The 17,801-nt window shown below is 39.9% G+C and overlaps 1 protein-coding gene across 2 annotated transcripts; it reads right to left on the reverse strand.

Moving 5' to 3' along the window:
• Nucleotides 1-1,883: 1,883 nt before the first annotated feature.
• On the reverse strand, nt 1,884-16,454 carry LOC135485743 (uncharacterized). Of its 2 annotated transcripts, XM_064768139.1 has the most exons (13): nt 16,292-16,454; nt 15,364-15,519; nt 13,806-13,938; nt 13,361-13,533; nt 11,318-11,486; nt 10,839-10,964; nt 8,097-8,309; nt 7,740-7,837; nt 7,343-7,400; nt 5,222-5,280; nt 3,714-3,818; nt 3,258-3,318; nt 1,884-2,877 (listed from the first exon to the last, which is right to left on the reverse strand). In XM_064768139.1, the coding sequence occupies exons 1-13, from the start codon at nt 16,310-16,312 to the stop codon at nt 2,726-2,728; spliced, it is 1,524 nt and encodes a 507-aa protein (XP_064624209.1). In that variant the 5' UTR covers nt 16,313-16,454; the 3' UTR covers nt 1,884-2,725. The 2 variants fall into 2 exon arrangements, with proteins under 2 accessions (XP_064624209.1, XP_064624208.1); XM_064768138.1 differs by lacking the exon at nt 16,292-16,454 and having other exon boundaries at nt 15,364-15,855.
• Between the last annotated feature and the right edge of the window lie 1,347 nt (nt 16,455-17,801).

The following is a 17,801-nucleotide window of genomic DNA, read 5'->3' on the forward strand; positions in this document are numbered from 1 at the left end:
AATTCGCCAGTCCAAAAAACGAAGTGTGTGTTTGGCTTTGGGCACAAGATTTAAATGAAAGAACTAAGTCAAACCTGACCTCCCGGAGTACACACTACGTTAGCTCACCGTGTGTCAGTGTGTTTGTTAAAAGTATTCTCTACAATTTGGGGACTCAAATTTCAAATCTGATTTTCAGCCTCCTTTTACTGGACCTTCACCTCTGGCTATGAAAAAAAAACGACAACGTGACTCTAAAAAACAAAAAAGAATGGATGAAAGTGCACCTGCAAGCACAAGTACAGCTACATGTACTGGAACTTCTGGCAAAGATGTAAGTTCAAAATTTGTGTTCCCATATCTGGCTAGATCTAAAATGTCAGTTGAAAGCTTTTCACTCTTATCTCAATGTTACCTTGTTAAATGCAGTCAAAGACAGTGCCTGATTTATTGGACCCAGATTGGCTATGCACATTAGCGGAAGGCAGAGGATGCTCCTTGCAACATCAGTAACAAGACACAAAGCCTTTGTTCATTTTAATACAGGTACCAAAACCCTGGGAAATATTGGCTACATATACCTTAAAATAATAATGAAAAACATTTTGGTGGACAGTAATGTGCTAACCTCATCCCATCACATCCAGATTGTTACTTGGTGTAGTCAGTGAACATTGTGCAATTTTTTATTACATATCAGGATCCTGAGATAATCCATCCTCCTGGAACTGGTAGTGGAACTGCTGGTATTGATTTGAAAGCTGCCACGATACATGTAAGTAGCCAAGTACTATAGATGTTGTGGAAAAGGTGATAATAGTTCAAGGCATATGCTGAATCATGCACCAGTTAAATAGAAATCCACACATACACAATGCTCCATACCCTGGTTCGGGTTTTCCAACCACTTGATCTAATTTTGAACTAAATCTTGAGTGGAACTGGTCAGGCCGCCAAATGTCAGTGTCTGTAGGTTAGAACGTTTCATGTTTCAGAAAAAAAAAATTAGTGCTGATATTTCTGTTGATATGTTTTTCAGCAAGATAGCCCAGCATCGCCTTTGGCACATGCAGTTAAGATGGGCTGTAAGAAGAGGCTGTTTGATCATGGTCCATCGGCTGAAAGAGTTCAAGGGATGACCTGTAATACTAACAAGAAAGAAATTGTAAGTGAAAAGGTCACAGGACTTCAGGACATCTTCACCGCAGTTCTTATACATGTTATAAGTGTAATATCCCTCTTATTTCATTATCCATGATATGCTTAATCAGTTGAAGGCAAATGTTAGCTGCATTGCATTACTTATTTTTGTGACACTGCCTTTTACCTGGAACCTGTTATGAAGGTTAATAGTTGCCTTCACTTCGCCGCATGTCAGAAAACTATCTCGTCATTTTCATTATTGTGAATGTTGATATTTTCAAGCTAAATTGGATGAAACGATTGATAAGTTAGAGGCTGCCAAGGACGAGCTCCAGGAAAACCTCCAGGTTAAAGATGACGATTATGACAACCTGTATCGGCAGTATACGAATCTGACGTATAATTCGGCAATACGGGACGAGCATCACAAGCGATGCACCCATTTGAGGCTGTCAAGTCAAGTTTCCGCCTACACCTGATATTGACAATGTTTTTGTGCCTTATATCACTGTGGAGTTACAGGGGCACTTGAAAAAGGGAAAACAAACAAATATATTCATGACAAAACATGGTCGCAATTGGTATTGTTGTAAAGAGTATTCTGATGAAGGGAAATGTATGATGGCTCACCATGAGTTCCAGGTTTTGTCGTGTTTAAATGCTAAATACACCCCATATCCCATAGGTATTTCTCTCTCCAACAGGAAGCCAGGATTGGTTACATCCCTTCATCAGGTTGATGATTGTTATAATCTGGGGGACTTTCTATCGACAGACGCTTATCGACCACTGAGTGGTGAGGAATGGGCCAATGTGGCGGTTACACTTGGGATTCACCTTGACAGTGTGTTCAAAAAAGGTTTTTTATGGAATAGCTTAAGGGCAGAACATGTTGTGGTGGAAGCTTCAGAGAGTCCAGGAATGAAATTGTTTCTTGTCAATTGGAGTAGATCTTGCAAGATAGAATCTGCCAAGGTTCTCACGGCCAGACAAGTACGTAGTATTCAGGAAGAGGATGTTGCGCCTGAAGTTCTTCGTAGGAAAAAAACATTTTCTATCGCTTCAGATATCTTTGCATATGGCAGCCTCTGTCTGAAAATACTGAAGTTCTGCCGTGTTCACAATATTCATCATTGGACATTTCCTGCAATGGAGACGTTTGCAGTGCGTTGTGTAAATCCAGTTATTGCTGAACGACCAGACCGGGGACCGGGTGGTTATTATGATTCGCTGTCAACTTTTGTTGTATGATGTTGAGATCATTTGAAAATGAGTATTCTGCTCATCCATGTCTGACTCTAGTTATATTGTTGCATTTGGTTCTTAAACCTTCATGATGGAAAATGACAGGTGGAAAGTTACTAGTCTTGACCCAGTTTTTGTCGTTTTAATTGTGAATTGGATATTTGTATGATTTGTACAGAGCAGTGGTAGTCGTTCAAACTCTGATTATGTTCATGTCATATTCAGAAATTTCTTTTTGCGCCATTTCAGCATTTAGATTTCAATGTCGTTTTTTTTCATTGAAATTTGGCCTTATGTCCATGGCCACTCAAAATCTGAAAATGACTGGACATCATTGTATGTCATGTACTACAACTATCTAATGTTTCTTCTTATTCTGATAATAGTCTGTAACAATGTCTTTTGGTAATTCCTTCATAGGCTCCCACGTGTTGTGCGTCGAATCATAGCCATCCCTGACCCCATTCTTCATCCTATCCTTCAAGATCTTCTCAACTATAAAGTGACCATCTGAAAAAAAGAAGAAATAACTAAGAGCTATAAATCACTTCCAATCAACTTCCAATGAGCTTTTCAGTCAGCGCTGAGAAAAACAGAAAAGTACCAAATTAAAGACCTGGTTGGAGTTGAGTATGTCTGGCAAAGCCCTGCTGACAATCTCATGGCTACAGAGAACCAGGGACTCAACGACCTCTAATCGGTGACTGAGCTACTCACCATTGAGGTTCCTCACATAAGACCACACGTGTCTAAGCAAATACATGTAGTTAGCAAATGCTGGACATACATGTAGATTTCAATTGTGATTTCTGTCAAACATGGCCAACGGTAAATAAAGAATAAATCGCTTCGTCCGTATTTCAAGGAGGATTGACAAATGGGACATTTACCTGGTAAGGCACTCTCCTCGATCGTAACCTGCTTTGATTCCTTTGCAGCAAAGTTGGATACCTGAAAAATGTATACATGTACATGTACTCTCAGACAAAGTATACAGTACAATTGTTATTTGAAACACAAACCGAGTTACATGTACAATGTAGAAGCATGCAAATCATTTCTGAATAACAAAACAAGCTACCTTGTCACAAATTTAATTGTGTCCAACTCTTTAAGATATTACATGCAGCATCATACATGTAAAAATTATCAAAAAAGATTTGATTGAAGATGATTTGAGAAGATTTCCATTTATTCTGGAAGGCTAGCACAGTGCAGTCTTTGTATTGAGAAGGATTTTGGCAACTTCTGAGCATCGAGTCCTGCCAGTTTTAGGGGAAGGGGAGGGGATTGCATGACTTCGATCACATCCTTCTGAAAAAAATTGATCCAGATTAACGCCATACCTGCGAATTCTTTGCCACAGTGACCTTTCTCTTTTTTGCAACAGACTTGGCATTTGTTTCCTTCTTGTTCCTCTTAGAAGGTTTCACAATTTCCACACTAATGGACTGAAATGAATAGGTGAAATTAATAAATCATATTGTCAAACCAGCTCCAGAGTAGGGGAAGTATGAAAAGATTATTCAGAAATTAAACACAACGATGAAATGATGTTGTTAGAAATCTTCCTAATTGACATCTACATGTAGCTCAAACAAAATTTAAAAAAATAAATCAAGACCAAAAGATATACAGTCGCAACTCAACCAGAGTTAAACACTTTAATCGGCTAACTGTCGAGGGGAGTAGAGTAATGCCATCTGGTACAGTGCCATATTGCTTGCCAGGTTTGGCTGCTTGGGAATATTTTGCAGTTCAGTTGGGCAACCGTGGTCTAGAGTATTAGCAAAACAAAACAAATGAGCAATTGCGTACAATCACATTTACATGTACAGTCCTTCAAAAAATCAAATGGACACACAAAAATCTAATTTTCTTGAAAACGGCTGGTGATAAATCGATGCGGTTTGCTGCATTTGATAGGGCATTTAGTTGTGCATCATGATATCTACCACTTGAAAATTTGCTATTTTACCTATAAGTCAATTTTTTCGATTTATGAAAGGTCCCAAAATCAACTTTTTTATCACGCATTTTTTGGGGGCAAATTTTATATTGACTGGAAGCTTCTGTTGAGTTATGAGTGAATATCTAAGAAATTCCACAGTTTTCACTTGAATCTGCAACTTATTAACCCATTTGTGCAAAAGGGTTTTGTTACCCGGTCTTCTACTGCGGAGATGCCCCCTTGATATTATTCATCTGGCCCAGACAACCGGAATCATGTCACCATTTCAATGGCCTTGTTTAATATGCCTATGAATAACTCTCCCAGGCCTGGATTTGGCAGCTGGACAATGGGTTCACCAATATTACTTTACCCTCGCGTTTACAATACATCAATGTTAACAACATTTCCACCCCCATTCAAAACCTCAGCCAATAAGGAATTAACACTCGGGCTGCATGTTGAAACTGACATAATTGGCTATGGTCGACTTCTCCAAAGTAATTCCAAAGTCAATAAACAAGGTGCAAAATTTTGACATAAAATGCTGTTTTTCCACCAATTAACACAAGATATTTTCATCACCTTGATGGGGACGTGGGTTTTTCATCATGGTGATTCATCCTATCAAGAAAAAGTACGAAAAAAATTGGAAACGAAAAAGTTGATTTTGGGGCCTTTTGTAAATCAATAAAAGTCGGTATTAGATAAAATGGCTAATTTTTATGTGGTAGATACCATGATGCACAACTAAATGTCCTATCAAATGCAGCAAACCGAATCGATTTATCACCAGCCGTTTTCAAGAAAATTAGATTTTTGTGTGTCCATTTACTTTTTTGAAGGACTGTACATGCAAAGGTTAGCTACATGTATGATGAATTTTCGATCAAAATGGCTTACCCCTTCAGAATCTGATTCTCCACCTGCTACAATACATGTAGGCGTTGCTCCTGAGAATTCTGAAAGACAAATGAAAACAAGAGGCCCAAGGGCCTGGCGCTCAGCTGAGTTAATATCATTAATATCTTCCCGGTGTTTAGTTCATTATGCATGAAAATGGCATGCTCCATGGTATTTGATGTTACAAAGGGCTCTATAGTTGAAGTACAACATTAAACTGCAGCTTTAAAGGTATCCTTTTGCGTTCACTACGGTACCAATGTTTTTGGTTGACATAATTATGCCACTGTTCATTCCTCAATCCTTACCATAATTCGGGTGAAATCATCGTATGAAAATATTTACCGAAACATGAAGTTTATGCCATGAATGAGGATACTCATTGTCATAGCCTCGTTTACAAGTACGAAGTATTTTCCCGCGAATATTCAAAACTGCTTGGCTCCTTGCCAGTTAAATAACATGTGACTATACACAAAATAGAAAACTTTGATGGAAATTGTAAATCATTTCTTTATCTATCAGGGGAAACAAGCTGATGATGATCAAATAAATCATTCATGAGAAATCGTTTTGTTGCTGAAGCTTGCATGACGAAGTTAATGCTAAACCTTTTCTTGTGCTCTACTGCGCCACCGTAGTTTTCTATTTAGACCAGCGATGACGTCATTTCTGGTGATTCCCTACGTTGTCCAATGAGCGCTTTTTAAAATGTGCCATATGGTATTGTACAGTATGCAATGTATTTTTTCAGCGCTGCCAGTTGCCGAACAGAATGCCGTAGCTCCCTATATTTCCAATCAATTTTTATGGGAGTGACATTATTGTATTGCTTAGAATGTCTACTTTTTACTCATGAAAGAATCGTAGAACTAAAACTTAATAGGCGAACAGAATCATGCCGATTCACTGCACATACTGTGTGTGGGAATTCTCCACTTCAAAATACATCGGCGATGTCATCGCGAACAGAGCATGCACTTCCGATATCGTTTTCACAGAAATGTGGCCAAATTTTCAAGAACAAATATCTGAAAGTAGTCCCTAAAGACCTTATGACTACCACTGAAACGAACTAGTGATAATATCGCCTACCAGACTACTTTTTAGGCAGAAAATTGGGTACTTGAGTGTCATTGAGCTCCAAGATTATTGCACATAGCGTAAACAACATGCCGCCATTTTGTCTCCGCTTCGGTATTTCGTAGGCCGCTTATAATGCACCTTCTCAATTAAATCCAACATAATAAGGCCTTACATCGTTGATTGAACAGGAACACCACACAAAACACAATAAAGTGGGGGTACAATCGATTACGAAGCTGAAGTGAACAGTGATTTATTCCTGGAGCTACTGCTTTTGTTGTGTAGCTGCCATGTTTTGAGAACTGGCAAATGGGAGACTTCATTGATGGCTGACCTCATCGGGCGGGAATTTGAATCGGCAGAAATAATTAAAAGGCAGGTAGCGCCCTCTCCTGTTAAAATTTTGAACTTTTTCTCAATAAAATAGATTTTCAAGAATTTTATCTTAATATTAGAGCATATTTCGACTAATTCTGCTGCTCCTAGGCCGATATAGGCCAGTTTCCTTCATGCACTCTCGCTCGCAGGAAGTAGGTCGAATGGCGACAAATTTTGTTTTGAAAGTAGAGTTTGACCAGAAGTATCCAGAAATGCAAAATTGAAGTCTCTAGGTCTTACGGTTACAAAATGTGCACCATGGGTTTAACGGATGGACGGATGGATGGATGGATGGATGGATGGATGGATGGATGGATGGACAGACGGACGCCACTGAACAACTTATTTGACAAGCTCGGCTGACTTAGTCAGCTGAGCTAAAAAATCACTAATCATACGAATAAGGGCATTTAATTCGTTCAGTTCGTAATCAAGGCTTGTGCTAGAAAATTGTTGGGAAGACTATGTATTTACAGCTGATATGCAAACATAACATTCTTGTGAACTATTCTACCTTGCAAAGGATGTTTTGTTATCTTTCAAATATAGAGGTTGCCATATGTAAATAGCATACTAGTACATGTACACATAGCCTTGCACATCTGGTTATACCAATTACAGGAAAGCAAGAAGATGTGATCTATATGAACAAAATACCTTGAATGCCATTTGAGCTGGATCCTGACGTCGTTGTAGTTGGAAAGGGGTCCTGGTTCTGAAATGATAAATTGGCAGAAGAAATCAGCAAGTTATCTGATGTATCCCACAAGAGGAAGGCCAGCATTACTCGTACAACTGGTCAACACAGATGGGGAGAAGGTTTGCAGATTCCGGCCAAATCTAAATGGCTATATCATATCAGCCTGTCTGTTCAACCTCAATCCCCATCCTTCTAAAGGAATAGCAGTATGTTTTTGGATATCAACAAGCAGCCAATTAAAAGAAAACCCTTGAAACAAGAAGACGTAGATACATGTAAAAGATACATGCACAATATAATTGAGACTACAACTTAGAGAACACATAGTTGGAAAGTAGGAAGAATAAAACTAACCTCATGACGACTTGGGACAACCAAAATGTTTCCTCTTCCTCCTTCCTCGACATTGACAACGAATTCTTTCTGACCATTGCCTGAACTTGGACATGGATCTAAAATTGCAATTAAAAAAATGGTTATGTTCTATGAAAACAATCAGGAAACTTTGTAAAATATTTTAAGAGGTCGAACAGCAAAAGCTAATTTACATGACTCAACAACACAATACTACCAAATCAGCCTTCCAACTGGGAGAAAATTAAGACTGAAAAATGGACAGGTAGGCGAAATTCAAATAAGACTTCTTGGCAGTTCGGGAAATCCTAACTGCTAAAAGTGAATAATGTTGGTAGATGTTAAAACGAAACATACCACTAGAACTTGTTGAGGGACTGGAGACCAATATGATCTCACCCTTCTTCAGCAGCAGATCAAGTTTCTCCAAGTCGGCATTTCCAAGCACGCTTAGATTGTTGCTTTTACGCAACTTGGCAACAATGTCGCACGGCATTCCTAAGGCCGCAAACTTTTGTCGACTGAACTCTGCATAGGCAAAGGCTTTTTCAGGCTTCTTCACAAATGAGGCTGTAACAAGTAATGTAAATAGATTAATACTCGATAACATAAAAACGCTTACTTTTGTTGAATAGATCCCAAATATTTACCAAATTGGTGGATTCCATTCAACTTCAACTCTCTAATTAGGACGACTCCCTATTAAGGACAACATTGGTCAGTCCCAAGAGGTTCCAATACGCCTTCTGAGTATGATAGTCAACGAATTTCATTGGTGACTAATTACCTCAAATTAAACCTATTCTTCATTTGTAAGTAACAGCAATGAAACGGCCAGGGGCCATTGTGCTCACCGTATACATCTTTTAGTAGGCAGGATCATGCTTAGTTTAGAGGTGAATATGGTGAACACAATCAGGCATGAAGACTTTTTTTAGATGTGTATTGATGTCAAGTAATAAGACAGGGCAGTATATATAAGTTTATGATCCAACCAATAATTGTCTATGACATCAACAAGATCAATATCGTGTGATTGCTAAGAGTCCCTGCAATAAAAAATTCATCGAAAAAAAGTCATTAATAAGCAAGATATTGCATGTCCTACTTTTTCAGTTTTGACCCCCTGGTGGCCAAATCAAGAATCAGATGAGGCCAAAATTCGGTGTCAGAGATTATCTGATGTAGGGGGTTACATGTACCAACTTTCAAGTTCATAGCTTCAGCAGTTAAGAAACGTGCCATAGTTACACTCTAATGGCCAATTTACGCCATTTGACCTCTGTGACCTAGAAAAGGAGGTCAAATCCAAAAATCGTAGGACATGTGGTGTATCCTTGCTAGAAGTCCCTGCCATAAAAATTTTATCGAAAACAATTCACTCAAATAAGCAAGATATTGCACTTCTTCCTTTTTCCATTATGGCCCCCTGGTGGCCGAATAAAGAATCAGATCAGGCCAAAATTCGGCATCAAAGGTTATCTGATGTAGGGGGTTATATGCACCAAGTTTCAAGTTCATAGCTTTACTGGTTAAGAAACGTGCCATAGTTTACACTCCAACGGCCAATTTACGCCATATGACCTCTGTGACCTTGAAAAGTAGGTCAAATTGAAAACCCGTAAGACATGTTATGTATTCTTCCTAAGAGTACCTACCATAAAAATTTTATCGAAAACAAGTCACTTATAAGCGATATATCACACTTTTTAGATATCCACTTTTGGCCCCCTGGTGGCAAAGTTGAGAATCAGATCAAACTGAAATTCAGCACCAGAGGCTATGTGATATAGGGGGTTATATGTACCAAGTTTCAAGTTCATAGCTTTAGTGGTTAAGAAACGTGCTATAGTTTACACTCTAACGGCCAATTTACGCCATATGACCTCTGTGAACTTGAAAAGTAGGTCAAATTAAAAACCCGTATGATATAAGATGTATATTTGCTATGAGTACCTACAACGCAAGTTTCATCGAAAACAAGTCACTAATAAGCGAGATATCACACTTTTTAGATATCGACATTTGGCCCCCTGGTGGCCAAGTTGAGAATCAGATCGGACCGAAATTTAGTGTCAGAGGTCACCTGACCTAGGGGGTGCTGTGTACAAAGTTTTAAGTTCATAGCCCTAGCGGTTAAGAAACGTGCCACTGTTTTTTAAATAGGATACGACGACGGACGACGGACGACGGACACTGCGGTATTACATAAGACTCCCCTACGGTGAGCCAAAAATCAAGAAAATGTAAGATACAAGTCAGAAAAGACAAAAGGGAAAAGATAAAAAATAATAAAATAAAAAAATATTTTTGGCCGTCCCTGACCGGGGTTTGAACTCACGACCTTTGGATTGCCACAACACGAAAAACACAAAACATGCAATTTCGGCCATATCTGTGTCTGCGTTGTGACCTCTGTGACCTCGACAAGTAGGTCAAATTAAAAACCCATATGATATATGATGTATCCTTGCTATGAGTACCTACCACAAAAGTTTTATCGAAAACAAGTCATCAGTAAGCGAGATATCACACTTTTTAGATATCCACATTCGACCCCCTGGTGGCCAAATTGAGAATCAGATCGGACCGATATTCAGCACAAGAGGTAATCTGATATAGGGGGTTATATGTACCAAGTTTCAAGTTCATAGCTGTTGCGGTTGAGAAACGTGCCATAGTTACACTGAAACAGCCAATTTACGCCATTTGACCTCTGTGACCTTGAAAAGTAGGTCAAATTAAAAACCCGTATGATATATGATGTATCCTTGCTATGAGTACCTACCACAAAAATTTCATTCCAAACAAGTCATTAATAAGCGAGATATCACACTTTTTAGATATCTACATTCGGCCCCCTGGTGGCCAAATTAAGAATCAGATCGGATCGAAATTTAGTGTCACAGGTCATCTGACCAAGGGAGTCCTGTGTACAAAGTTACAAGTTCATAGGCTTAGCGGTTAAGAAACGTGCCACTGTTTTTGAAACAGGATACGACGACGACGACGGACGACGACAGACGACGACGGACGACGGACACTGCGGTATTGTAAAGACTCCCCTACGGTGAGCCAACAAGTGAGGTCAGTATTTACCATAGAGTTCATTCATTCCAGCTTTAACAGAATTCTGTAACCAATTCGACTGTCTGGGCACCACTTTTGCAGCACACTGCGTTGATGAAGTTGATGCTGATGTGGATGGGACAGCACTCTCCACTCCTAGAAGAAATAATGAGCAAATCAATTGACTGAATACATGTAATGAATCTTGGCTCTCGATACCTGAGCATATTTGAGGTTCGCTATGATTGATAATGAAGATAACGAGGTTCTGAATCTGAATGATGCCTATAAAATCTATCATCCTTGTACATGTAGCCCACTTGAGGGCTTACACAGTGCAAGTTAAAGATATTAAACGGAATGACAGAAGCAACTGACAGAATGGTTACAATGCCAAAAATCATGATGTTTAGGAGGAGATTGAGAAGCATACTTAATTAGGCAAGATTTTGAAAAAGACCACTACATTTACTTGAAAATGAAGAAAAGAAAAATTTCGGTAAACTAACCCTTCAAAACATAGAGATTAAAATCTGACTGTGCTCTGCCCTCTGTGGAGTCTAAGAATTTTTTCCCAACAGCAGTACCACCACTAAAGTAATTGAACTCGTTTGCCTTTGCCATAGGGTCAACTAAGAGCAGGTAGCCCTCCATTCCAACCTCTTGGAAGCTGTCCATCTGAAATCAAAGAGTCAAGATGAATGAAAAAACTATGCTACATAGGTCAATGAGATACAACATAAAACATACATGTAATTCCTCTGTACGTAGTCTTTAGTCTGAAGTATGTTTAAAGAAATATTCAATTGAAGAGTTCACTTCAATGAAACGGCCAGGGGCCATTGTGCTCACCGTATACATCATTTAGTAGGCAGGATCATGCTTAGTTTAGAGGTGAATATGGTGAACACAATCAGGCATGAAGACTTTTTTTAGATGTGTATTGATGTCAAGTAATAAGACAGGGCAGTATATATAAGTTTATGATCCAACCAATAATTGTCTATGACATCAATAAGATCAATATCGTGTGATTGCTAAGAGTCCCTGCAATAAAAAATTCATCGAAAAAAAGTCATTAATAAGCGAGATATTGCACGTCCTACTTTTTCAGTTTTGACCCCCTAGTGGCAAAATCAAGAATCATATCAGGCCAAAATTCGGTGTCAGAGATTATCTGATGTAGGGGGTTACATGTACCAACTTTCAAGTTCATAGCTTTAGCACTCCAGTTAAGAAACGTGCCATAGTTACACTCGAACGGTCAATTTACGCCATTTGACCTCTGTGACCTAGAAAAGGAGGTCAAATCCTAAAATCATAGGAAATGTGATGTATCCTTGCTAGGAGTCCCTGCCATAAAATTTTATCGAAAACAATTCACTCAAATAAGCAAGATATTGCACTTCTTCCTTTTTCCGTTATGGCCCCCTGGTGGCCGAATAAAGAATCAGATCAGGCCAAAATTTGACATCAGACGTTATCTGATGTAGGGGGTTATATGCACCAACTTTCAAGTTCATAGCTTTACTGGTTAAGAAACGTGCCATAGTTTACACTCTAACAGCCAATTTACGCCATATGACTTCTGTGACCTTGAAAAGTAGGTCAAATTGAAAACCCGTATAACATGTGATGTATTCTTCCTAACAGTACCTACCATAAGAATTTGAAAACAAGTCACTTATAAGCGAGATATCACACTTTTTAGATTTCCACTTTTGGCCCCCTGGTGGCAAAGTTAGGAATCAGATCGAACCAAAATTCAGCACCAGAGGCTATGTGATATAGGGGGTTATATGTACCAAGTTTCAAGTTCATAGCTTTAGTTTTTAAGAAACGTGCCATAGTTTACACTCTAATGGCCAATTTACGCCATATGACCTCTGCGACCTTGAAAACAAGGTCAAATTCAAAACCCGTATAATATAAAATGTATATTTGCTATGAGTACCTACAACAAAAGTTTTATCGAAAACAAGTCACTTATAAGCGAGATATCACACTTTTTAGATATCGACATTTGGCCCCCTGGTGGCCAAACAGAGAATCAGATCGGACCGAAAATCAGTGTCAGAGGTCAACTGACCTAGGGCATTCTGTGTACAAAGTTTCAAGTTCATAGCCCTAGCAGTTAAGAAACGTGCCACTGTTAGGATACGACGACGACAACGACGACGACGACAACGACGACGACGACGACGACGGACACAGCGCTATCATATAGACTCCCCTTACGGTGAGCCAAAAACGAAGTCAAGGTTGACGTCTCATCCAAATTCAAATATTGAACATTTAGTTTTTTGCCTTGTATAGTGAATATGTACCAACCTATACATACTTCCTCTCACTTCAACATCAGGTCTTCTAATAGTAATGAGCAAAATGACTATTATTGTCATTAAAAGACATGTATAACAAATCATCCTCAAATTTGCAGTGATCATCTTTCTATTCTATTCTTCACAAACTAGTCTTCTGAGGACAAAGTCAAAAGTTCATCAGAGGGATAGTTTGCTACACCAAGGGTATAGATGACTAGTAGTACATACCAACAAAATTGCAGACTTCACGAGATACCTCTTCCTTTCATGTACTTGCACATTATCCAGCGGCTCACTTGCCAAGGTTTTTGATTTGTCGTTAAAGTCATTTCTCTCCTCCTGACTCAAAGCATCCCAGTGCTGCTTCCAAGCTTTTAATTTGGTCGAGTTGGGTTCATCACCTGAAATTGAAATTTGTAAGAATACATGTATGTGAAACAACTCAAATGCACATGCATAAACTAACGCGAAATGAAAGGGACACTCCATAATGTAAAACAGGACGACCAAATTGGTGACTGTCCGACTTCAAAGTAATTTACATGTAAACACAAAAAAAGATATAATGGGACTGGATAACTAAGAATCAGACTTGCACTTGCAGAGCACTTGTGACGAGCGATATTTTGCTTTTGTTGTGCACCACGGTCACTGCTTCAGCAAAACAACTTACGTTCAGGGAAGGAGTGGTTATTTTCCTTGATGAAAAGTTGAAAGCCATTCAAGCCAGTATTGGCCCTTGGCTTGACATTCACTCGCTTAGTTGATTGGGGATTTGAATCACGCGTATGATTTATGACATAATCCTGAAAAGAGATCGTATCTTCATGAAGTACAGAGTCAAATTGGTCATAATACTAATGAAGCAGCAAGGTCAAAGGACAACCAAAACAAAAAATTAGGTCTGGAAATTTCAATAACCTAATTATAAAATAAACATTATACATTTATGCTGCATGCCACCATTTTGTGTTTACTCAGAATGTGCATGCAGCATCAAGTACTACAGAGATTAAAAATCAAAACTGTTAAATGAAATGGCCAGGGCCATTGTGCTCACCTCATGTGGAGGAAAGATGGATAAAGAGCATGGTATTGTGTCATGTAGTGTTAGGTTTGATGTAGGTCCAAGCAATTACAATTTCCCCAAAATGGCCAATTTACAGTACATTCGACCTCTGTGACCTTGAAAAGTAGGTCAAATCAAAGAAGACCCGGGTGACACATTGAATGGTTGTTAGAATTAGATGTACCTATGATATAAAATTGGTGCCAATCGGGCAAGTCATTACTAGGAATAATGGCATTTTGAAGAATTTTGGATTTGGCCCCCTCCCTGGAGGCCAAACGGCAAATCAGATCGCACCAAACTTCAGTACCTGAGATCACCTGACCAAGGGGTACATGTGTACTTAATTTGTGATCAATAGTCATTGCAGTTAAGAAACGTGCCATAGTTACGGCCTGACGGCGAATTTATGCCATTTGACCTCTGTGACCTGGACGAGAAGGTCAAATTAAAAACCTGTGTGACATATACTGTATGGTGGTTAGATGTACCCATGATATCAAATTGGTGGCAATCGGGCAAGAAGTTAAGGAATAATCACATTTTTAAGGTTTTTGGATTTTGCCCCCTGGTGGTCAAGTGGTGAATCATATTGGACCAAACTTTGGTCCCTGAGATCACCTGACTAAGGGGTAAATGTGTACCAAATTTGGTATCAATAGTCATTGCAGTTTAGAAACGTGCCATCGTTACATCCTAAGTTAACGGCCAATTTACACCATTTGACCTCTGTGACCTTAAAAAGGAGGTCAAATCAAAAACCCGGAGGATATATGATGCACCTTTGCTAGAAGTACCTACCATATTTTGTTCAAAATTTCCCGACTACTATTAAGGGAGATATTGCATATTTTCACTTTTAACGTTTGGCCCCCTGCTGGCCAAACCATGAAACGAATCGGACCGAAACTTGGTCTCCAAGGTGTCATTACATAAGGGTACATGTGTACCAAGTTTCAACTCAATAGCTCTAACAGTTACGAAACGTGCCCTGCTAACGGACGACGACGGACGACGACGACGACGACGACGACGACGGTATGGGATAAGCTCACCTCTGCTAAGAGGTGAGCTAAAAAGCAGGTGCAGGAAATACTATACATATAGTTTAAATCCAACAATCTGCAATCAAAGGATACGAATAATACAAAATACAACTAACCTCCACCTGCTTGACAGTCAAGCAGCATTTCGCAGCCAAATCGGCAATTTGGCTAGCGTTAGCCACGGTCTTCCTCAGCCCAGAGTCAATGGCTTCATTGAGCTCTTTCTGTTGCTCTTCAGTAAAAATGGTGCGTGGACGCTTTACCTTCGATGTCTGCAAGGACAATGTTAAAAAGTGATCAGTCCTCAGTGGAAAAAAGCCTGCCAAAGGCATAAGGGACCATGATATAGGCAGCAGCTGATAGGCAAGATGAAGTCACTCAAAAGCCGCCATTCGAATTCGGGAACTCTCACATCGCACAGCCTACATTAAAATGCTTCACGTACGAAGAATATAGGCTAGGACTAGGTAGTGCTGAATCAGACGTGACCCAGACATTGCCCTCACTGTGTTGACGACATTGACAAATGATAGTAGGCCTGGGCCTACATAAAATGTAGTCTGGTGCAGTGATGAAGGCCTCACCCTATATGCTATGGCATTTGTATGGCGCTATTCCAGGGCCAGGGCAAGCACTGACCAATGTGTCTGTGACTGGCACTGCCACTGGAAGTGGCCAGTGCCAACTGCCATGCCATTGGCATTGGCATTATAATTAGATTATAATTATTACAGGCCTACATGTCACGTCAGACTAGGCCAAAGGCCTACTCATAACAATGTTATTTCAAAAGATGCATTTATTTTGTGTACATACTACAATAACATCATGATGGTTAAGACCTTCATGCATGGAGGATGCTCGGCTGCCCGGCCGGCTGGCTATGCATGCATGATGGGGACTGTATGGCCCTGCTGCAGGGTGTGATCAGTGCATCGCATGCACTATGCAGTGCTGGCACTGTGGCAGGCTGGCTGATTTATTGTCGTCAAACAGTATTACAAAAAAGCACACGAAGGTGGTCTGCAAGGCTACAATACTTACAATGGTGGATGCAGAAGTCATTGTTGCAGCAATTAAAGAAGAATTGAGGGTAATTTGAATCAAAATATGGAAAATATGCACTGTGTAAGGTAAAAATTAACCAAGTTCGTAATTCATATAACGCAACAAAAAGGAAATGGCCACGTGATCTTCGCCACGTGATCGCAATTATCAACCTGGGACCGATGTGTGGGGGGTGGGGGGCGGGTTGCGCAGCGAGGTGAAATCGGGGTGAAATTGCTTAATACTTATAGCTTCAGTAAACGTGGTTCTCTTACACATGTTAATTTACACATCTTCTCCTCCAGTCGTTATAAGAAATGGCAAGGCTTCGTTTTGATCCTGACTAGGCAGCGCCCGAACTGTGATTAACAGCAAATGAAAAGGCAGTAGATAAACAAAAAATAATTGGTTAGCAATGGTTAGAATGGGGTAAAAGCAGACGACGTAAGGAGTCGATGTTATCGTCGCGTGGTGTAGACTGGTGCTTTAGCATTTTTTAATAATACGAACGATCCTGGCCACCTGGCCATTCTGGTGTAGAAGTATAGAATGTCCTCGGATAAAATGTCCAAGGAACAAAGGGTTCTCTTATGCGCTTAAATTCCTAAGCTATCGACGGCCATGGCCTACTTTGAACCATGCGCCATAAGAGTTCAGAACACAAAAGTACCGGACACTTTCAACATGGGGACATTTTCTGCTTTACACGGATCCCGCGGCCGTCCGTCGAGGTCCCTACTACCAATCACAACTCACGATGTTATACCCTACCACTACTATGTAAATCACCGTCACGAAATCCGCTAAGTGCTGAAGCCAACAAAGGTAGGGGAGATTAGACTGGCGTAGAAGTTTAAAATGTCCTCGGTTATAATGTCCGGGGAACAAAGGATTCTATTAAGTGCTTCAATCTCTGCGCTATTGTCAGCCACGGCCTCTATAGTAGAAGCATATACTAATAACAGAGTAGGCCTACAATAGGGACGGACATTTTTTCAAGGGGGCAATTTTCTACTTTTACACCAGCTACAGACCTAGGGGCGTGGCTAAGGCTATGGGAGGTGGGGGCACACAAGAAAATCATTTCTGCTCACCATGGCCGGGAAAATTAAACTCTTAAATGCCAGTAAGCGTTACCCACCGACAGCCTTTTGCAACCCCCCACCCTAATGCCCGATTAAAATAAATGAAACGGCCAGGGGCCATTGTGCTCACCGTATAGATATTTGGTGCTTTGGAATTCATCCAGGTTAAGAAACATTGTACATGTATAGTATATAGGTCAAACCAAAGTCGGTATGACATGTGATGTATCGTTGCTTGGGTTAAGTACCATTATGGTAACCATAAGAATATCATCAAAAACAAGTCACTAATAAACGAGATATTGCACTTTTTACCAATTTTAGTTTTGGCCTCTTAGTGGCCAAGTTGAGTACCAGATCAGATCGAAATTCGGTGTCCAAGGTGACATGACGTAGGGAGTCATGTGCACCAAATTTCAAGT

Source organism: Lineus longissimus, chromosome 3 (assembly GCF_910592395.1).
Source record: "Lineus longissimus chromosome 3, tnLinLong1.2, whole genome shotgun sequence".
Lineage (NCBI taxonomy): Eukaryota > Metazoa > Nemertea > Pilidiophora > Heteronemertea > Lineidae > Lineus > Lineus longissimus.

What these genes read in the sequence shown, in the direction of transcription:
- LOC135485743 (XM_064768138.1), bottom strand. Translation starts at nt 15,579, where the DNA reads ATGCCTTTGGCAGGCTTTTTTCCACTGAGGACTGATCACTTTTTAACA. An exon ending in TGAAGTCTGCAATTTTGTTG is followed by an intron (nt 11,487 to 13,360) that starts GTATGTACTACT and finishes CTTTGATTTCAG; the next exon opens with ATGGACAGCTTCCAAGAGGT. An exon ending in TTGTCCCAAGTCGTCATGAG is followed by an intron (nt 7,401 to 7,739) that starts GTTAGTTTTATT and finishes TTATCATTTCAG; the next exon opens with AACCAGGACCCCTTTCCAAC.